This window comes from Lepidochelys olivacea (assembly GCF_965140295.1).
Source record: "Lepidochelys olivacea isolate rLepOli2 genome assembly, chromosome: 11".
NCBI lineage: Eukaryota > Metazoa > Chordata > Testudines > Cheloniidae > Lepidochelys > Lepidochelys olivacea.
This window is the reverse complement of record NC_140421.1, coordinates 8,026,554-8,046,191: the sequence shown is the minus strand read 5'-3', so window position 1 is coordinate 8,046,191 and position 19,638 is coordinate 8,026,554. Positions and strand designations below refer to the sequence as shown.

Here is a 19,638-nt window from a genome sequence, read left to right as displayed (position 1 = left end):
AATTGGCTAAATTAATAAAAAAAAAGCAAAATCACCCAAAAATGACACAAAACAACTATAAGTTGTGTCACTACGCACCATATTCTTCATAGAGACATTGTTATGATACGAATATGGCATAACTAAGATGTGTTCTATGCAAGATGGGTCATGTGATGTATCATTGGAAAAGTTATGATTGACTGAATGTGATTATTTGTAGGCAGGTATCATTTCTGTATCTGAAGTTAGGAATATTGACTATGTAACAATTATAAGTGGGTTTACACCTAGGGAATGCCCACCACACAGAACGCAATCAGCCTGGATGGGCCATTAGGGAGAACAACAGGACTTTGAAGATGCTAATCTCCCACCTTCCTGAGAAGCTTCCTGGGATGCTGCTTTGACACTGCAGAGTCATGTGATCATGTCACCTGGTACTGGACTCCATCCTGGACTACTAATATTTTTCCACTAATAGAGGGTGGGGATCAAATTGGGAAACAAAGGATTCCCGCCATATGTAAATCCTATTTAAGGAAGGGAGTGAGTTAATCAGGGGTCATTCTTCACTGAATCCCCCCAAGATGACTGCTGAAACATCTAAGAAACAAAGACCAAAGGGAGTGGGGGGAGAAGAGCTGAGTCCAGGCTGGAAAAGGTGGCTGGCCTGTGAAAGAAATGCCTAAAACAACATTTAGGGTGAGAAATTACAACTGGTAACCAGTTTCTTTAATGTATTAAGCTTAGTTTGCGTGTTTGTTTTATTTGTTCAGTAACCTGCTTTGATCTGTTTGCTCTCCCTTATAATCACTTAAAATCTATCTTTAGATGTTAATAAACTTGTTTTTTTCCCTCCAAGATCCAAGCCTCTCCAAAGCTCAGGGGAATTTAAATTAGCAGTTTTTGTTTGTTTTATATGGACAGCTCAATAACAAGAATGGTGCTCAGATGCCATGGGGATGGGTGTCAGTGTAAGAACTGAGGTAGAGATATATAGATAGAGGAGTGCAAATGCTACTACTTCTGTAAGAAGCTGTGTCAAGGTTCCTTCCCCACTCTGAACTCTAGGGTACAGATGTGGGGACCCGCATGAAAGAACCCCTAAACTTATTTCTACCAGCTTAGGTTAAAACTTCCCCAAGGCACAAAGTCTTTGCCCTTGGATTAGGTAAAACGCTGCCACCACCAAGTGTTTTAGACAAAGAACAGGGAAAGGACCACTTGGAGTTCCTATTTTCCCCCAAATATCCCCCCAAGCTCTTACGCCCCCTTTCCTGGGGAGGCTTGAGAATAAACAAGATGAGCACAAACCCCCTGGATTTTTAAGACCCAAAAAACCCAATCAGATTCTTAAAAATCAGAACTTTATTAGAAGAACAAAAAAAGATAAGAGAACAACTCTGTAAAATCAGAATGGAAGATAATCTTACAGGCAGTCAGATACAAAACATAGAGAATCCCTCTAGGCAAAACCTTAAGTTACAAAAAGATACAAAAACAGGAATACACATTTCCTCCAGCACAGCGAATTTACAAGCCAAAGAACAAAGAAAACCTAATGCATTTTCTAGCTAGATTACTTACTAACTCTACAGGAATTGGAGAGCTTGCTTCTTTGATCTGTTCCTGGCAAAGGTATCACACAGACAGACAAAAACCTCTCTCCCCCTCCCCCCCTCCAGATTTGAAAGTATTGTCCCTTCATTGGTCATTTTGGGTCAGGTGTGTGAATAAGTGGGACTGTTCTTAATGTTTCCTCTGAATACTGTAGGGGTGCCTCAGTTTCCCCTATGCATTTCTTAAGTCTCTAGGTGGTAGGATAAGGGGGTGTAATTGTTGGAGAGCAAAGGGCCAGTGTACATAAATGGCCGACACTCTGTCTCCTGGCAACTGATGGCCTGGGCCATTCCCCCCTGCAAGTTGATAGCTAAAGGGTTGGAGAACAAAGCAATCAGGTGACCTCCTGGCCCCGGAAAGGGTAAAAGCCCAGAGAAGGAGGAGCCGGAGGATAAGTCAGTTTGGGGCTGGCTGGGAACGTGGAGCGAAGTGCAGACGTGGTTGTCTGGCTCACTGCCCCGCAAAATGGACCCGGCTGAGGGTTCCTGTTCTCTGTACCTACAAGCTCTGTTTTAGACTGTGTTCCTGTCATCTAATAAACCTCTGTTTTACTGGCTGGCTAAGAGTCACATCTGACTGCGAAGTTGGGGTGCAGGACCCTCTGGCTTCCCCAGGATCCCGCCTGGGTGGACTCACTGTGGGATGCGCACGGGGGGCAAAAGATGCTAAATGCTCCGAGGTCAAATCCAGGAAGGTGGAAGCCATGTGAGCTTTCTGCTCTAAAAACAGGCTGCTCACAAAAAGAAAACTTCACCAAAGTCCTGAGTGGCTTCACAAGAAGCAGTTCCAAAGCATTGCCCGGGGACTCCATAACAAGGCGCCAGCGAGGTTACCATAGCTTCTTAACCTTTTACAGTAGAAAGAATTTTGCCTCTGGCCAGGAAGGACTTTATAGCACTGTGGTTACCCTTCCCTTTATTTTTATGACACGCCCCCCAAATCACAGATAGGGTGAAACACTGGCTGTGATTTCTTCCTGGAGCTCTAGGAGAAAACAGAGTTAATAAGACACATGCACCTCTAAATATACTACTAACTGTATAAAGACTAACAATTTTCTCCACATCTCAAGGATGATTTAATCAGTTGATTCTGGGAAATTTTCACGGGAGAGTGCATCAGCCACTTTGTTAGAAGCTCCTGAAATGTGTTGTATGTCGAAACCAAAATCTTGAAGACCTAAACTCCACTAAAGAAATTTTTTGTTATTTCCCGTGGCAGTATGAAGCCACTGTAGCGCAGCATAGTCAGTTTGCAGGTGGAAAACGCCGTCCCCAAACATATGGGCGTAGCTTTTCCAGAGCGTAGACAATGGCGTAACATTCCTTTTCACTGATTGACCAGTGGCTTTCCCTCTCAGACAGCTTCTTGCTGAGAAACACGACAGGATGGAATTCTTGATTCGGGCCTTCCTGCATTAAGACTGCTCCCACACCACACTCGGACACATTTGTGGTTACTGGGAACGGTTTGTCAAAGTCTGGGGCCCTTAGCACAGGGTCAGACATGAGTGTCGCTTTAAGCTGCTTAAAGATCTTCTGACATTCTTCGGTCCACTGAACAGCATTTGGTGGTTTCTTTTTTGTTAGGTCTGTCAATGGGGCGGCGATTTGGCTGTACTGTGGTACAAATAGCCTGTAATATCCGGCCAAGCCTAAAAAGGATTGGACCTGTTTCTTTTACTTTGGGACAGGCCACTTTCGGATAGCATCCACTTTGGCCTGTAGAGGGTTGATAGTTCCTTGACCCACCTGGTGTCCAAGGTAAGTCACTCTGTTTAGGCCTATTTGACACTTCTTAGCCTTAACAGTTAGTCCTGCCTCCCTTATGCGCTCAAAGACTTTTTGTAGATGTTCTAGGTGTTCTGCCCAGGAATCCAAAAATATGGCCACATCGTCAAGGTAGGCGACTGCATATTCTCCGAATCCCGCTAGGAGACCATCTACAAGTTTTTAAGAAGGTGGCGGGTGCATTCTGCAGCCCGAAAGGGAGTACATTAAATTCATACAGCCCGAGATGTGTGGTGAAGGCTGACCTTTCCTTGGCGGATTCATCTAGTGGTACCTGCCAGTACCCCTTGGTTAAGTCCAAGGTAGAGATGAACTGGACCCTTCCCTGTTTCTCCAATAGTTCATCTGTGCATGGCATTGGATAGCTGTCTGGGCGAGTTACAGCATTTATCTTATGGTAGTCCACGCAAAAACGTATCTTCCCGTCTGGTTTGGGAACTAGAACCACTGGAGAAGTCCATGCACTGCCAGAGGGGCAGATTACACCCATCTGTAACATATCCTGGATCTCCCGTTTTATAGCAATTTTAGCTTGAGGAGACACCCAGTAAGGTTGGACTTTAATTGGGTGACCTGTGTCAATGGAGCAGTATGCCCGTTCAGTCAGTCCCGGGGTGGCTGAGAATGTCGGTACGTAGCTAGTGCACAGCTCCTTGATCTGCTGTCGCTGCATACGCCCAAGGGTCATGGAGAGGTACCCCTCTCCCACACCACCATCACTTTTCCCTTCATAGTAGATACCTTCAGGCCACTAAGCGTTGTCATCTCCCTGGGCTGTAAACTGACAAATCTTTAATTCTCTGGAATAAAAGGGTTTGAGAGAATTAATATGGTACACCTTAGGCTTTTGGTTTGAGGTGGGGAATGTTATGAGATAATTAGCAGCCCCCAGGCGCTCCTGGACCGTGAATGGCCCTTCCCACGACGCTTCCATTTTATGGGCCTGGAGTGCCTTTAAGACCATGACCTGGTCTCCTACTTTGAAGGAACGCTCTCTGGCATGTTTATCATGCCAGGCTTTTTGCTCTTTTTGAGCATCTTTTAGATTTTCTTTAGCAAGGGCTAAAGAGGTTCGGAGGGTGTTTTGTAGGTTGGTTACAAAGTCCAGAATGTTAGTTCCTGGAGAAGCTGTAAACCCCTCCCATTGCTGCTTCATCAACTATAATGACCCCTTAACCTCGCGGCCATATACAAGTTCAAACAGTGAAAATCCTAAACTGGGATGTGGTACAGCTCTGTAGGCAAAGAGCAGCTGCTGCAACACTAGGTCCCAATCATTGGAGTGCTCATTTACAAATTTACGTATCATGGCCCCCAAAGTTCCATTAAACTTCTCCACCAGGCCATTTGTTTGATGGTGGTAAGGGGTGGCAACCAAGTGATTCACCCCATGAGCTTCCCAAAGGCTTTCCATAGTTCCTGCCAGGAAATTAGTTCCTGCCTCTGTAAGGATGTCGGAGGGCCAACCTACCCTGGCAAAGATGTCCGTTAGTGCCTGGCGCACACTTTTAGCCCTGGTGTTGCTTAGAGCTACTGCTTCCAGCCATCGGGTGGCAAAATCCATGGAAGTCAGTATGTACTGCTTTCCTCTAGGTGTCTTTTTCGGAAAAGGACCCAGAATAACTACAGCTACTCACTGAAATGGAACCTCAATAATGGGGAGTGGCTGGAGAGGGGCTTTGACCTGGTCTTGGGGTTTTCCCACTCTTTGGCACACCTCACAAGATGGGACATAGGTAGAAACATCCTTGCCCATTCCCTCCCAATGGAATGACTTTCCCAAATGGTCTTTGGTTCTGTTCACCCCAGCATGGCCACTAGGATGATCATGGGCTAAGCTTAAGAGCTTTACCTGGTAATCAGTTGGAACCATCAACTGTCTCTGAGGATGCCAGTCTTCCTGGTGTCCACCAGAAAATTTCCTTGTACAAAGGTCCTCTTTCTACAACAAAGCTGGATCGATTAGAAGAGCTGAGAGGCGGTGGGTTGCTCCGTGCCGCCGTCCAAGCTCTCTGGAGGCCTTCATCTGCTTCCTGTTCGGTCTGGAACTGTTTTCTTCATGCTGGAGACATCAGTTCCTCATTGGATTGTGGACCTGGGCTTGGTCCCTCTGGAAGCGATGCAGGTGATGGGGCTGTTTCCGTTGACTGTGAACCGCTCTCCGCTGGTGCACTATGAAGGGGTTCAGACTCCGGCTGAGCCTCTTGTGTAGGTTTATCTGCTGCTGCCGGTGCAGGTTTGGTGGGGCCCTCTGGTGTTGGGGTTGCAAGCACTGGATTCAGTGCTGGCAATGGTTCTGGTGCTGGTTGTTCTACCGGTTCCGGGACTGGTTCTGTCTGGGTCTCTGTGACTGGATCCACTACTGCTGTTGCAGACGTTGGCATGGGGTCCGGTTCCATCACCCCTGACCGGGTCCTGGTAGAAGTCCCCAGAACAGAGCTAGGTGTGACAGCTTGCTTAGCCTGGCTGCGGGTGACCATTCTCACCCTTTTGGCTAGCTTCACATGATTGGCCAAGTCTTCCCCCAACAGCATGGGGATGGGATAATCATCATAGACTGCAAAAGTCCACATTCCTGACCAGCCCTTGTACTGGACAGGCAACTTGGCTGTAGGCAAGTCAAAGGAGTTTGACTTGAAGGGTTGAATCGTCACTTGGACCTCTGGGTCGATTAAATTGGGGTCCACTAAGGAAGCGTGGACAGCCAACACTTGTGCTCTGGTGTCCCACCATGCTGTAACCTTCTTCCCACCCACATTCACAGTTTCCCTCCACTTTGAGGGTATCTAAGAGGCATCTGGGCCTGAGGACCTCTGGTGTGATTCCGGTGCAATGAACTGAAATCCTGTTGGGGTTCTTGGGGCAGTTGGCCTTTACATGCTCTGGCCTGTTACATTTAAAACATCACCCAGCTGACTGGTCACTGGGGCGAGGTGGGTTGCTGGAGAACCGTGTGGTGGGACGATAAGGTGTCTAGAGTGTTCCTTGGTGTACAGTTGAGGCCTTGGGCTGCCCCTGGTAGTAGGGTGTGGTCTGAGGGTGTCCCTTCTGGTATCCACTCAAACTGCGACCAGGGTTGTTCCTCTCTCCTCCCTCCACCCATTTTGTTCCGGTTTGCCCCATCTCTGTGGCAGTCTGGGACTGCTTGCATTGATCAGCATAAAAAGCAAGATTTCCTGCTGAGTCCATTTTCTTATCCCATAAACGCTGTGTTATATCATCCTTGGACATATTCAGGAATTGCTCCTGTATCATCAAATCCCGTATTCCTCCAAAGCTAGTTTCATCCTGCCCTTTGATCCATTTATCAAAATGATCTGTCATCTGGTTTACATAAGCCACATTACTTAGTCCAGGCCCTCTCTTAAGGGTTCAAAATTTTACTCTGTAAGTTTCAGGTGTAACTTGAAATTGTTTTAAAACCATATCCTTGAATTTATTATAGTCAGAAGCCTCATCAATAGGCATCTTATTGAATATATCCAGAGCTCTTCCAATCAATTTTGCGACCAATGTGGTCATCTTGTGAGCATCAGGAATTTTATGGAGTGTGCACAGTCTCTCAAAGGTGAGAAAATATTCAGCAATATCACTGGATTCATCATACTGTGGACATAGTCGCTCCCATTTGTGGATTGTTGGGGAACGATTTTAGGGTTATTCAGTATATTCTGCTGAGCCCTTGACTTCTCTATCTCCAGTGCATGCTTCCTCTCTTTTTCCCTCTCCTCCATTTCTTTTTCCTTTGCCTCCATTTCTTTTTCTCTTGCCTCCATAGCTCTCCTGTGGGCAGCCTCCATTTCTTTTTCTTTTGCCTCCATAGCTCTCTGGTGGGCAGCCTCCTGGGCTCTCTCTGCCTCCTTATCGAGTCATTTTAATTCGACCAATTTCTGGTGTTCCTTTTCTTTCTCTTATGCTTCCAGTCTGGCTATCTCCAGTTTCTGCTGGCATTGCTTTTTGTCATCTTAGCCTCTCTGTTTTTAACCTAGCTATACCCGAGAGTTAAAACAAAAACAAAAAACAAAAACCTGGCTTGTAAAATTTGCTGTGCTGTAACCTGATACCTTTGTCTCTGATAGCTGTTCTCAGCCTACATAAAAATCCTTTTGTCATGGAGCTGCTCTGTAATCAGGCAGAGAGACAGAACCTGCAGCTGTAATCACCTTTTACAAAACCTGCCGTGCTTCTGGTTCAAAATGATCCCACCACTCTGCCACCATATCAAAGTTCCTTCTGAACTCTAGGGTACAGATGTGGGGACCCGCATGAAAGAACCCCTAAGCTTATTTCTACCATCTTAGGTTAAAACTTCCCCAAGGCGCAAAGTCTTTGCCCTTGGATTAGGTAAAATGCTGCCACCACCAAGTGTTTTAAATAAAGAACAGGGAAAGGACCACTTGGAGTTCCTATTTTCCCCCAAATATCCCCCCAAGCTCTTACGCCCCCTTTCCTGGGGAGGCTTGAGAACAAACAAGATGAGCACAAACCCCTTGGATTTTTAAGACCCAAAAAACCCAATCAGATTCTTAAAAATCAGAACTTTATTAGAAGAACAAAAAAGATAAGAGAACAACTCTGTAAAATCAGAACGGAAGATAATCTTATAGGCAGTCAGATTCAAAACATAGAGAATCCCTCTAGGCAAAACCTCAAGTTACAAAAAGATACAAAAATACACATTTCCTCCAGCACAGCAAATTTACAAGCCAAAGAACAAAGAAAACCTAATGCATTTTCTAGCTAGATTACTTACTAACTCTACAGGAATTGAAGAGTTTGCATCTTTGATCTGTTCCCGGCAAAGGTATCACACAGACAGACAAAAACCTTTTCCCCCCCTTCCAGATTTGGAAGTATCTTGTCCCCTCATTGGTCATTTTGGGTCAGGTGCCAGCGAGGTTACCTTAGCGTCTTAACCCTTTACAGGTGAAAGGATTTTGCCTCTGGCCAGGAGGGATTTTATAGCACTGTATACAGAAAGGGTTACCCTTCCCTTTATATTTATGATGAGCTGCTCCTTGGAAAGCCAGATCATGTACTTTTAAAAAAAGAATTACACTTACTGACATCTACATTCCAAAACAGGTTACCCGAACAGCTGATGAGAGAACAATGAAGCATTTACAGGCCCTTGAAGTTTCTAAAGAGACCCGCTGCATTGCAGTTACAGAGGAAGCAGCTGGAAAATTCATTACTACCACAGGGGCTTTATAATATGCTTTAATGTTACATAGGAGAACGGCCTGCAGGCGCTTAAGACAAGGCTGTGCTAAGCTATGGTAGCAGGCAAGGCACTTTCTTTAATTTTTTTAAATTGCCATTTTAGCTGACTTGCAGTTCTTCTGAAGGCGGGTCTCCATTCCCCTAGTGCACTCAGGATTTAGTATGGAGTAATTGTGTAATAGCAAACAAAACAAAACAAAAGTGGTCAAATTCATTCCCAGTGTAAATCTTGGTGAGTTTTGTGGATTCTGGTGGAGTTACACCAGGGAAGAATCTGACATAATGGGCTAAATTCTGAGTTATATTCCAGTTCTAGGGCTCCACACTTCACAGGCAATGTACTTCAGTCTTGACCTTTAATACTCCTGTTTATGTTAGCTTTAAGCTTATTCTGAGAAGAGACAAAGCAATTTAGCTTTGAGTTTTAGAATCAGCCAATCATCTACAACTTCTTTTATGCCTCAGCTTTCCCAAGGGACTGTGATGAACTTTTCCATTCACACCACAGTGAGAGTGGCCTTTACTACATCACACAGCCTGAAGGAAGCCGCATGCCTGTGGTCCAGTGATAGATGGATGGCGGTACTGGGTGGACAGTAATCCAGAGAAACAGCAACAACACTGAGCTCACATGGTCAGAAGCCTGGACAACCTACAAATATGGCTTTGGCGACCTAGAGGGAGATCGCTGGCTTGGCAATAAGTTTATCAACCTCATCACCAAGCAAAAATGGTACAAAGTCCAGATAAATTTACTTGATGCCCAGGGCAGGCAGAAACATGTAGAATACGACAGCTTCGTCATGAGAGATGAGGAAGATTTTTACCAGCTGAAGTTAGGGATGTACGAGGGTAATGCAGGAGAATCTCTTAGTTCATCCAGAACCAGGAACATGCATGAGAACATGAGATTTCCAGCTAAGGACACTGATAATGACAGGTCAAGTTTGGAAAACTGTGCAGATGTTAGTGGAGGGGGGTGGTGGTCTGACTCCTGTTATGATGTCCAGCTGAACCGCAGGGGTGCCCTTCACTGGCAGACCTCCTGCGACAGCAGAAAATCAAGCATGCTACTGAAGCCCATTCATATGTACTGCAGCAGGGTTTAGAACACACTCCCACCCTGGTACACTGTATTCTGATGAGCTGATGCAATGTTTAACAGAAAAATAAAAATGCAGACTCGTGTTTCCTTAAGTTGTGTGAGCTACAGGTTTCTCTGCTTTCCTTACGGAAAGGATGTCTGATTTTGATTCTCTTACTAATAAAAATGTCTTTATAGCATGTTAAACCTCTCTGATCACATTCAACTGTCATCAGTAAGGAGCAAGCAACAGTGCAAATGGTACCAAACCCAATAAAATTATTTTTCATCTAGCACACATGCTGTGCAGTGTCTTTTACCCAAATCAAATATTTCTGTTAAGTCTTTTGATATTAAGTGAAAATTCCAGCAATTTGTCATCAAAATTCCGCCCCCAAAATAAACACACACAAAATCTCCCTGCTATATAAGTTCCTGATGAAGTCTGGCTTGGACCAAAGCCTGCGGTGGCTACGGTTACAGACAATTTAGGAAAGCATGAACTCCATTGCTTGTTGTAGTCATTTGCACTAGAGTAGAGTGGGTGTAAAATGCTACCACGTCAGAATGGTGGCATTTAACACTGACTTTGTGCTGGGAAAAATGATTACATGTGGTCCAGGGCAATGGAGAATCAGGTCCACTCTTTCTCTTAGATTAAAAAGGTTCTCTGAGAGCTGCTGTTTTTAGGTAAGTTTGAATCTGTTTTGAAAGAGCAGCCTGCCTGTCAACAAATGCAGTTATCTTTGCTTTTACTCTCCCTTGAACGATATTTGTTTTTCTTTAATAATTATAAAATCAAGCCCTTATATATAGTGCTTTTCATCAGCAGATCTCAAAGCACTTTATGAAGGTCAATATCATCTTCACTCTAGAGAGGGTGAAACTGAGGCGCACACAGAGGTGAAATGACTTGCCCAAGGTCACTCAGCAGGCCAGTGGCAGAGACAGGAACAGAACCCAGGGCTCCAGATTCCCAATCCAGTGCTCTATCCACTAGGGTCACACTTTATAGACAGAAGCTTTAAAGAATACAATCTGTTTTCTAAATACCCTGTATTCCTCAAAACCTGTCCCCCCTTCCCTTAGCCTAATCTTTGCCCAAATGCCAGGTTCCCTGCCCAAGTTCTCCAGTTTCACCCAATACATACTTACAACTCTCCCCAGCCTTGCTTTTCCACCAAACATTTAAAGATTCACCCCACCCACTACATTGGCAGTAGCCTGGCTCACTCAACTCTTCCTACCAGCCTCCCTCCCATTACACTTCATATGCAAAGCGACATAATGAAAATTTCCATAAAGATTCCAACTTACTTAAAACAAAGAACAAAACACTAAAACCCCTGTTCATAGCACCTTGCTTCTCCCATGCAATTTAATGGGGAGAGCAAATTTTTTCCTGTCTTAATTTTTCAACAGGCAGCAAGATGGCAGCTCCCAAGTTCTGAGTGAGTTAAAAAAGGAAGAGTTAATGGGTCTCTTGACTTTTAGCCACAGCCCTGAATTGGGGATAACAAGACGCTGCCCCACACCAGCTGGACCACTCGGGGACACTGTGCCTTACAGCATAAGTGGCAAAAAAATGTAATTCACAAGCAGAATGAGAGCAACTTACACTGTATTGTCTAGGCTATTTTAAATGTCTCGTTGGATGTGATAGAGCTCCCACCATTCCTTTAGGCTGTGCCACATGAGGGGTGGAGAATATGTATAATATACACACACACATTCACCCCTCTTTAAATTAATGCCACAAAAATTCTGTGTGGGGTACTTCACCTTTTGCATTCTTTAGAAATTATTTCAAAACTATAGGTGAGTAAAGCACCAGCATTTCCAGATCAGTGTCTGAGAAGTAACATTCCCTGAGTGGGCTTTAGTGTTTAAGATGCATGTAGGACAGAGGACTTTTGAAACAGGTCTTTAATTTTTTAAGAGAGATGCATCCAGTGAATGAAAAATTAAACAGTACTTCCAAACTATATGCAAAAAAAAAAAAAAAAAAAAGCAGAGCATGAATGACGTTGCAGGGGACGGGAGAGGAAGGCAGCACAGTGGCGTTCCAAGAGAATACATAATTTACAAGTTTAAAATCCAATCACTCCCTTCCTATGCCTAGGGCGCTCTTAAAATGTTAACGAGCAAGTCTCTTCTGGAAGTGTATGGAGCGTGCTTTAATCTAAACCAATACCTAGGGAAAAGATTACCGCTAGGGGCATAAATTTTCTCTCCTTGTTTGCCCAAAAGAGTGCGGAGTGTCCTGTTCCGGGACAGGATTCTGTCGTAGAATTCCACCCCACCTCTGGCGTAGTCTTTGGAAATGGTGGCTGCCTTTCTATCCGACCTGTAGTCTAGTGCGTGGCTCACGGCATCATAAGCAAGAAAGTAGCCAACAAGTCCGATTGCTGCAATGGTGATGTTATAAATGCCTCGAAACACCCTGGGGCCAGAATACAAGCCCAGAAGCTGCTTTATAGCCACCCCAGACAGACAGGTGCCAGCTAAGCAAGCAGGAGGCACAGCTGCATAAACTGCAGGGCTATTGCTTTGCAAGTACACAATCTCTCTGGCAATGGCAAACTTCTGAGCCTCTGGTGAAAACATCAGGGCTTCCTTCAAAGCTAGCCCTTGTTTACTCTCCCAGTCCACTTCTCTGCCATTTATCACAACGACACGGTTGACAATTCCTTGTCTGTCCTCCGCGGTGCTATTGAAATTGGCAGGGATGCCCACCAGAGAACCTGCAGGCAGCCATGGGATCCCAGCACTCACTGGGTGGAAGCCAAAAGCTGCAAAGGGTTGGTAACAATTCACGCACTTCACGCCAACATCTCCCAGAACATCGTGGAAGAGGCTGCGTAGCTTCTCTGAGAGCTCAGCCGGTTGCCCCTTAGTCCAGCACTGATACCACAGTTTGAACGTCTGCTCAGGAAAGACATGATAGGAAAGGTTAGCCCCAAACAGCCCAGCGCAGGACACTGCCAACAAGCCAGTCCTGTGCTTCTCTACCAACGCAGCTGCCTTCCACAGGAACGGACCTGCCATAGCCAACTTCCAACCTGTTCATAACAACACACAAACAGGGAATTAAAAGATGCACATATGGGTCCCCTTTCATTTAAGATTATTTTAAACAAGCAGAGCCCGATATCCAGGAAATCACTCCACTCTATTTATACACAAAGATATAAATACAAGAATAAGTAGGATACAACCATACTACAACAAGGAAAATGTTAAACCCTTTTGTTATACAGAGACTTAATCTCATGCTCTTGTGCTTCAGAATGCAAACTGGTTGATACAGAGGCCCAGAAGGAATCAATCCCTTTTTCTCCTCCATTAAATCAGTTCATTGTAATTAGGGTAATATATCAGTATTATGGTAATGTCACCACATCCATTTACTAACATATTCTGAATGGAATACCCTGTTTTACCCAATACTGCAAATCTGCCCCTTGCCACAACAGTTTTTTGTAACTCAGATGACTTCTGTTCCATCAGTCACATAGTTTAGATATTAACAGCAGAGGGATCACTGTAATCATCTAGTCTGACCCTCCTGTATAACACAGGCTGTTAAATTTCACTGAATTACCCCCTATCGAGTGCAATAAATTGTGTTTGGCTTAAGCATATCTTCCAGAAAGGCATCCAGTCTTGGTCTGAAGACATCAAGCATGGGAGAATCCACCTGTTCCCTTGGTCGTCTGTTCCAGTGGTTAATCACCATCACAGGTAAAAATGTGTGCATTATTTCTAATTTGAGTTTGTTTGGCTTCAGCTTCCAGCCACTGGTTCTTGTTATGCCTTTCTCCACTAGATTAAAGGGACCTTTAATACCTGGTATTTTCTCCCCATGAAGGTACTTAAACACTGTAATCAAGTCACCTCTCAATCTTCTTTTTGATAAATTGAGCATATTGAGCTCTTTAAGACTTTCATTGCAACGCATTTTCTCCAGCCCTGAATCATTTTTGTGGTTCTTCTCTGCACCCTCTCCAACTTGCAACATCCTTTCAAAAATGTGGACACCAGCACTGTATGCAGTAGTGAGACTGATACTGGACCAGTGCCATATACAGGGGTAAAACTGCCTCCATACTTCTACTCACAGCTCTCCCATTTATACATCAAAGGATTGCATTAGTCCTTTTCCCCCACAGCATCGGACTGAAAGGTCACATTGACTTGCTTGTCCATTATGACCCCTAAATCCTTTTCAGAATTGCTGCTTTCCAGTAAACAACCTCCCATTCTGTAGGCATGGCCTGCATTCCTTGTTCCCAGATTTTTAAATTTATTTTATTTGGCTGTATAAAAAACACATTTTGTTTGAATGTGTCCAGCTTGCCAAGTGGTTCAGATGGGTCTGTATGACTGCCCTGTTCTCATCATTTTTTACCATTCCTCCAATCTGTGTCATCTGCACATTTTATCAGCAGTGATTTTATATTTACTTCCAGATCATTGATGAAAATGCTGAATAACTTAGCGCAGGGGTGGGCAACCTTTTTGGCCCAAGGGCCACATCGGGGAATAGAAATTGTATGGCGGGCCATGAATGCTCACAAAATTGGAATTGGGGTGAGGGAGGGGGTTCAGGCTCTGGGGTGGGGCTGAGGCATTTGGGGTGCAGGGGGGTGCTCCGGGTTAGGATCAAGGGGTTTGGAGAGCGGGAGGAGGATCAGGGCTGGGGCAGAGGCGTGGGGAGAGGCTCAAGGGGTGCAGGCTCCGAGCAGCACCTGCCACTGCTTCCGGGAGCCTCTTGAGGTACGTCCCTTCTCTGGCTCCTATGCAGAGGTGCGGCCAGGCAGCTCTGCACACTGCCCCATCTGCAAGCAACACCCTTGCAGCTCCCATTGGAGCAGGTAGGAGCTGGAGAGGGGCAATGCCGCGGCTTCTGGGAGCCACGTGGTGCGGCCCCGACCCAGCGCCAGAGCAGGGCTGAGCCGCCTGGTGTGTCTTGCGGGCTGGCTTAAAACGGCTTGCAGGCTGCACTCGCCCCGTAGGCCGTAGTTTGCCCACCCCTGACTTAGCGCCTAGTACTTATCCTTGAGTAACACAAGAAACACACCTGTTCAATTATGATTCCCCAATGGCGATCATTTTCTCATTTAATGTATAAAAATAGCAAAATACAATATCAATAATCATATTGTTGTGCGGTACTAAGTCTAAGTACATTAATGTACACAGTTGCCTTTATCAACCAAATGTGTAATTCCTCAAAGAATGAGATCAGGTTTGTTTGACAATGCCTATTTTCTATAAAAGCATATTGACTGGCGTTAATTGTCATAATACACTTCATGTTCTTTAGTGCTTTCCATCAAAGGAAAGACGGTTAAGATTTCATCAAGACTTGGCAGCAAGGCAGAAATATTTTCAAGCAAAGTTGCAGTTTCGAAATTTGAGTGAAAGACTGAAAATTATTCAGTTTTCAACAATTGAAAACCAATGCATTTTTGCTTTTTTTAAGCAGAGCCTGAAAATTTTTCAAAAAGTTAAAAAAAAACAGTTTCTTTGAAAATATAATACATTATTGAACAGTTCTGCATCTGAGGAATCCAAAAGTGGTATTTCTAACAATAATTAAATCTAACGACCTAGGAAAGGATTAATATCTTCTCTTTTACAAATGGAGGAAACAAAGCCAAAGGAAAGGGGAACTATTTGCCCAAATACCTGTAAAGCGAGAGTAATCACCACGGGGGTGGGGGGGGCGGCGCACGGGGAGAGGCGCACAGAGTGCCACTGTGAGTAGATTACACTAGTATTGCTGAAAGTTCTCTTGACTCAGAGTCTTTTGCTTTGGTGATAGCATTACTCTCCTTATTCTCCCAGGAAAAAAAACAACCAAACAAGGATTCTTCCAAAAAAATTTAAATGGCCCTGTATCTTTCTGAAATAATTACCTTCTTAAAAAAGAAACGCAAAAAAGGTAAACTAGTCTTGGCCAGGGTAGGACTTGGAACAGAAATAGTTTCCAAGCAGGAAACTCTTCTCTGAGTCTTTAAAGAGAAAGATGAAGGGATGGAAAAACTTTTTAACCTGCCAAATCCTTTAGTTCAAGATTTTCTGCTTCTCTGAGATGGTGGAATCAGTTATACCTATGGCTCCAGCCCTGGAAATTTTCAGGCACAGCAGAGCCCTTTGCTCATGTGGAAGCCCAGTGACTGTGGCATCTGCCCCCATAAGTACTAGAATCACATCATTTTAGGAGGAGACATGAAGATATAGAGGGGGAAATCAGTATGTAAGTCTCATTGATGGTCAAAGGGAATTGGAGGCCTAATTCCCCTCTGTGCCTTTGAAAATCTCCTCCCATAGTGATCAGCAGCAACAATGAGTATTATACAGAAAAACCTAAAAGTGATCAAATTAATTGGATCTCTTCATTGTCTGCCATTTCTCTTTCCTCTTCCTAGGACTGTCTTTCAGACTGTAAATTTTCTGATCCAAGGACTGTCTCGCTAAATGCCTTGTACAGCAGTGAGAACATAGTAGGTGCTTAATAAATAACAATAATGCCGGTCTTGACACATAAATTAAGGCAGAACTATGGTATTGTATTTACCTGTAGTCTTACAATCTACCCTTATGTTCTGTTAATGATTTGAGATGCTGAGTCTCCTCTGTGCCTCCAAAAGAGATGTTTAAGTTAATCAAAGAAGATTTGGTTAGAGCGCACAATTTTCTGGATCAGGCCCTAATATATTGAAAAAAACCCTCGATATTATAGCCGAGTTGTACATTTCAGGTACATTTCAGTGACATTGCCAATGATAAACCTGAAAAACCTCTTTGCCATTAGTGACCTTTGGCATATTCACAAAGCTAACGTGTCACTGAAAATGTCACTTCATTGAAAGTGAAACAGCCAGCACTTCAAAGGGAGATGATAATGTGCCAAATGCCACTTTGAGCCAGATGGGGAATTGAACCAGTGACCTTCCGAGCTAAAAGTACGCACTTTTACAGCTTCAGCCAAAGAGCCAGGCTCTCAAGAGGTGGTCGGTAAAAGATTCATATGCTCGGAGGTACAGAAAACACAATCAGTAGATTACAACAGCACAAAACAACAGGCCTGCAAATAGTTTTCTTAAAAGTAACTATCCAGTTGTGGGGTTGGCTTAGCAGGAACCAAGGTTTCAGAAAAAGGTTAAAAAGTAAAAAAATGTAAAAAACCAAAATAATCGTAGAAGAAAAACCAGATAATACCTTGTGCAAAATTTCGAGATTTTGAAGAATTCTAAATAGATAATGCACATTTCAACATTGTCATTCATAGTTTCTCCTATTTTTCCCCTTCAAGTCATAATCCTCAATTTGAAAAATCAGAACTTCCATAGCAGATAAGGCTTCAGTCTTACAACTGAGCTCTGCCTGCACGGTGCTCAGAAGCCATGTGAGATGGCCCTTACATCCATGCTGAGCTCATTACAGGATTGGAACCTAGCTGCTGTACCACATACACAATGTGGGGAATAACCAGGAGAATTTGGAAGAAATAATCATCCTGTTTTTTTCCCCACAAAAACCTATAATAATAAAAACAAGGGACTACTTCTCAATAGCTTTTTCAACTGCTACCCAAATCTTTAGACTAGATCCTCAGCTGGTGTAAACCAGGTTTGCAACCCAGCTGAGGACATGGTCCTTTAAGTGTATGATAGGTATTTTTATTCATAATCTTATACAACATACTTATGAAAAAGGCAACTGAAAACTGAGACTAAAGGACGGTTTTTATGGCACAAATCCTGGATTTTCTTACTTATTTGATCAGTCCCCACGGAAGTCACACAAGGGTTTACAACACTTGGCCCTAATGTAAGGTGCAATGCTATGTTTCTGTCATTGGGCCTCATCCTGCCTGCAGTCCCTAACTCAAGCAAGGAGATCTATTGAAGTCCATGAGGACTAGTAGCAGAGGACTGCAAGATCACGGCCCTTTATTTCTGTTAAAATTACTTCTTGAGAGGGGGAAGGCTGGGCAAAAGATATATTAAGGAACTTTTGCCCTTCAATTTTTCATAGCATTAATGATTTTTATACTGCAAATTTGACTCCCAAATTAATGCTGCCCTTGCAGTGCCCAGAGCCAAGTTTCACTGAGTGATTCCAATAAGAGATGTTCTTTTACTTAAAATAAATGTGCCCAATTCTCCACTTCACACCTGGGCAAAGTGGGGATCAAACACTACCACCATTCTAATTTGGTGAGACTTCCATCCCTTTCCCCAGGTGGAAGTAGCGCTGCCAACCCCAAGTGTTCAACAACCATGAGTCCATGTCATGTTTTTACAGGACCTGGTTTAAAAGTTATGAAGTTTTAAGAACAACAAGGAGTCCGGTGGCACCTTAAAGATTAACAGATTTATTTGGGCATAAGCTTTCGTGGGTAAAAACCCGCACTTCTTCAGATGCATCAATAGTTTTAAGAAAAGTCTTTTCCTTAACCTGCCTTTCCTAACCTAAAGGGTTAATGATTTCAATCTTTTCTCTAAAAGAAAAGGAGTACGGGTGGCACCTTAGAGACCAACCAATTTATTTGAGCATGTAGCTCACGAAAGCTCAAGCTCATGTAGCTCACGCTCAAATAAATTGGTTAGTCTCTAAGGTGCCACAAGTACTCCTTTTCTTTTTGCGAATACAGACTAACACGGCTGTTACTCTGAAACCAATCTTTTCTCTATAATCTTGACTCTTAGAAACGATTTTTTAAACAGGAAAGCAGAAACTCTGATTTAATCACATAGCTCTGGGACCTGAACTTTAAGAAAAAACACCAAATATCATGGTAATGGGCATCACTGGGAACATGACAACACAAGGTGGAGTCAGCTGGGAATCAGGCCCTTAAAAGTCTCTCTTACTGCCCTTGGAGTAAAACTCCCTCCCATTCAAATTCTTCCAGCAGGCTGTCTTATAAACCCTTGTAAGGGATCTCAGTGGAGTTACACGAGCATAAGAAATTGAGGTAGCCATTCAGAATCGGGTTTCAATCTTCCTCTCACTTAAGTCCCTGAGAGTTTTATTGGTCACTTCAGTGAAAGCAGGATTGGGCCTAAAAGGAGAGGAAGGAGGAGCTTCATAGTTGCTGTGACAAGGCGGGGGGGGGGGGGGGACGGGACCCCAAGTGATTTCACAAGAATCATGAGAGCTGAGGGTACAGCGCCCAGTTCCTCTCTCCCTTACGTGCGTGTCACTCAGGAGTAACCTCAAGGCAGCCAAAGGAAATGCCGGTAAGACCAGGGTGAGAAGAAAATCAACCCCCCCCCTCCCCCCCGCTTAAAACCTTGTATTCACTGGGCACAAAGCAGGCAGCTCCCTCGGCCCCCGCCCCCCTTGAACCCTGCAGCCTGCCCACCCAGCCCCCCAGGCACAGCAAAGGAGGGCTGTCCTCTCTCTTGCACCCGGGTCACCCGGTCTTTGCGCGGAGCCGGCTGCGCCCCATGCCCCAAGGGCCCAACTCCGCGCCTCACCTGCCTGCCGCGGCCGCGGCTGGGGACCTCGCGCCGCGCGGGAAGCGCGTGCCGTAAAGCGGAGGGCTGGGGCGAAAACTCAGCATGGCCGCAAAGCAGCTGGGGGACGTGACCGGCGGCTGGGGTCGTCATAGCAACGCGGGCAGCGTGTCACCCTCCGCTGCTGCGCGCCCGAGGCTGTCTGACCTCTTTGGGGGGGGGGGGGGGTCACGTGGGCTTTGAGCGTTGAAAAGCTCACACTGAAAAATCAGCTACGCTGGCAAGGGCCGAGCCTGTGTCAGCGTCAGCAGCCGGGCATGCAGTTTACTCTGCGTTACCCACAGAAGCCAGGGCCACAGCGTTTGCATCCGGGGCTGGCTAGCAAAGGCCCCCAAGCCTGGGAGTGTTTATCTCCGGGGTTGTAGACACACAGCTGTGAAAGCGCTGGCTTGTGTTTACACAG

General features: G+C 44.7%; 1 protein-coding gene and 1 pseudogene across 2 annotated transcripts; one reads left to right on the top strand and one right to left on the bottom strand.

The window, feature by feature from the left end:
• The first annotated feature begins 1,398 nt into the window (after positions 1–1,398).
• LOC311528722 (fibrinogen-like protein 1-like protein pseudogene) lies at positions 1,399–11,529 on the top strand (annotated as a pseudogene). The gene has a single exon. The product of its transcript is annotated as a fibrinogen-like protein 1-like protein pseudogene (transcript).
• Positions 11,530–11,713: 184 nt separating this feature from the next.
• TMEM177 (transmembrane protein 177) lies at positions 11,714–19,338 on the bottom strand. The gene is made up of 2 exons (XM_084644068.1): positions 19,197–19,338; positions 11,714–12,761 (listed from the first exon to the last, which is right to left on the bottom strand). The coding sequence occupies exon 2, from the start codon at positions 12,745–12,747 to the stop codon at positions 11,818–11,820; it is 930 nt and encodes a 309-aa protein (XP_084500194.1). The 5' UTR covers positions 12,748–12,761; positions 19,197–19,338; the 3' UTR covers positions 11,714–11,817.
• Between the last annotated feature and the right edge of the window lie 300 nt (positions 19,339–19,638).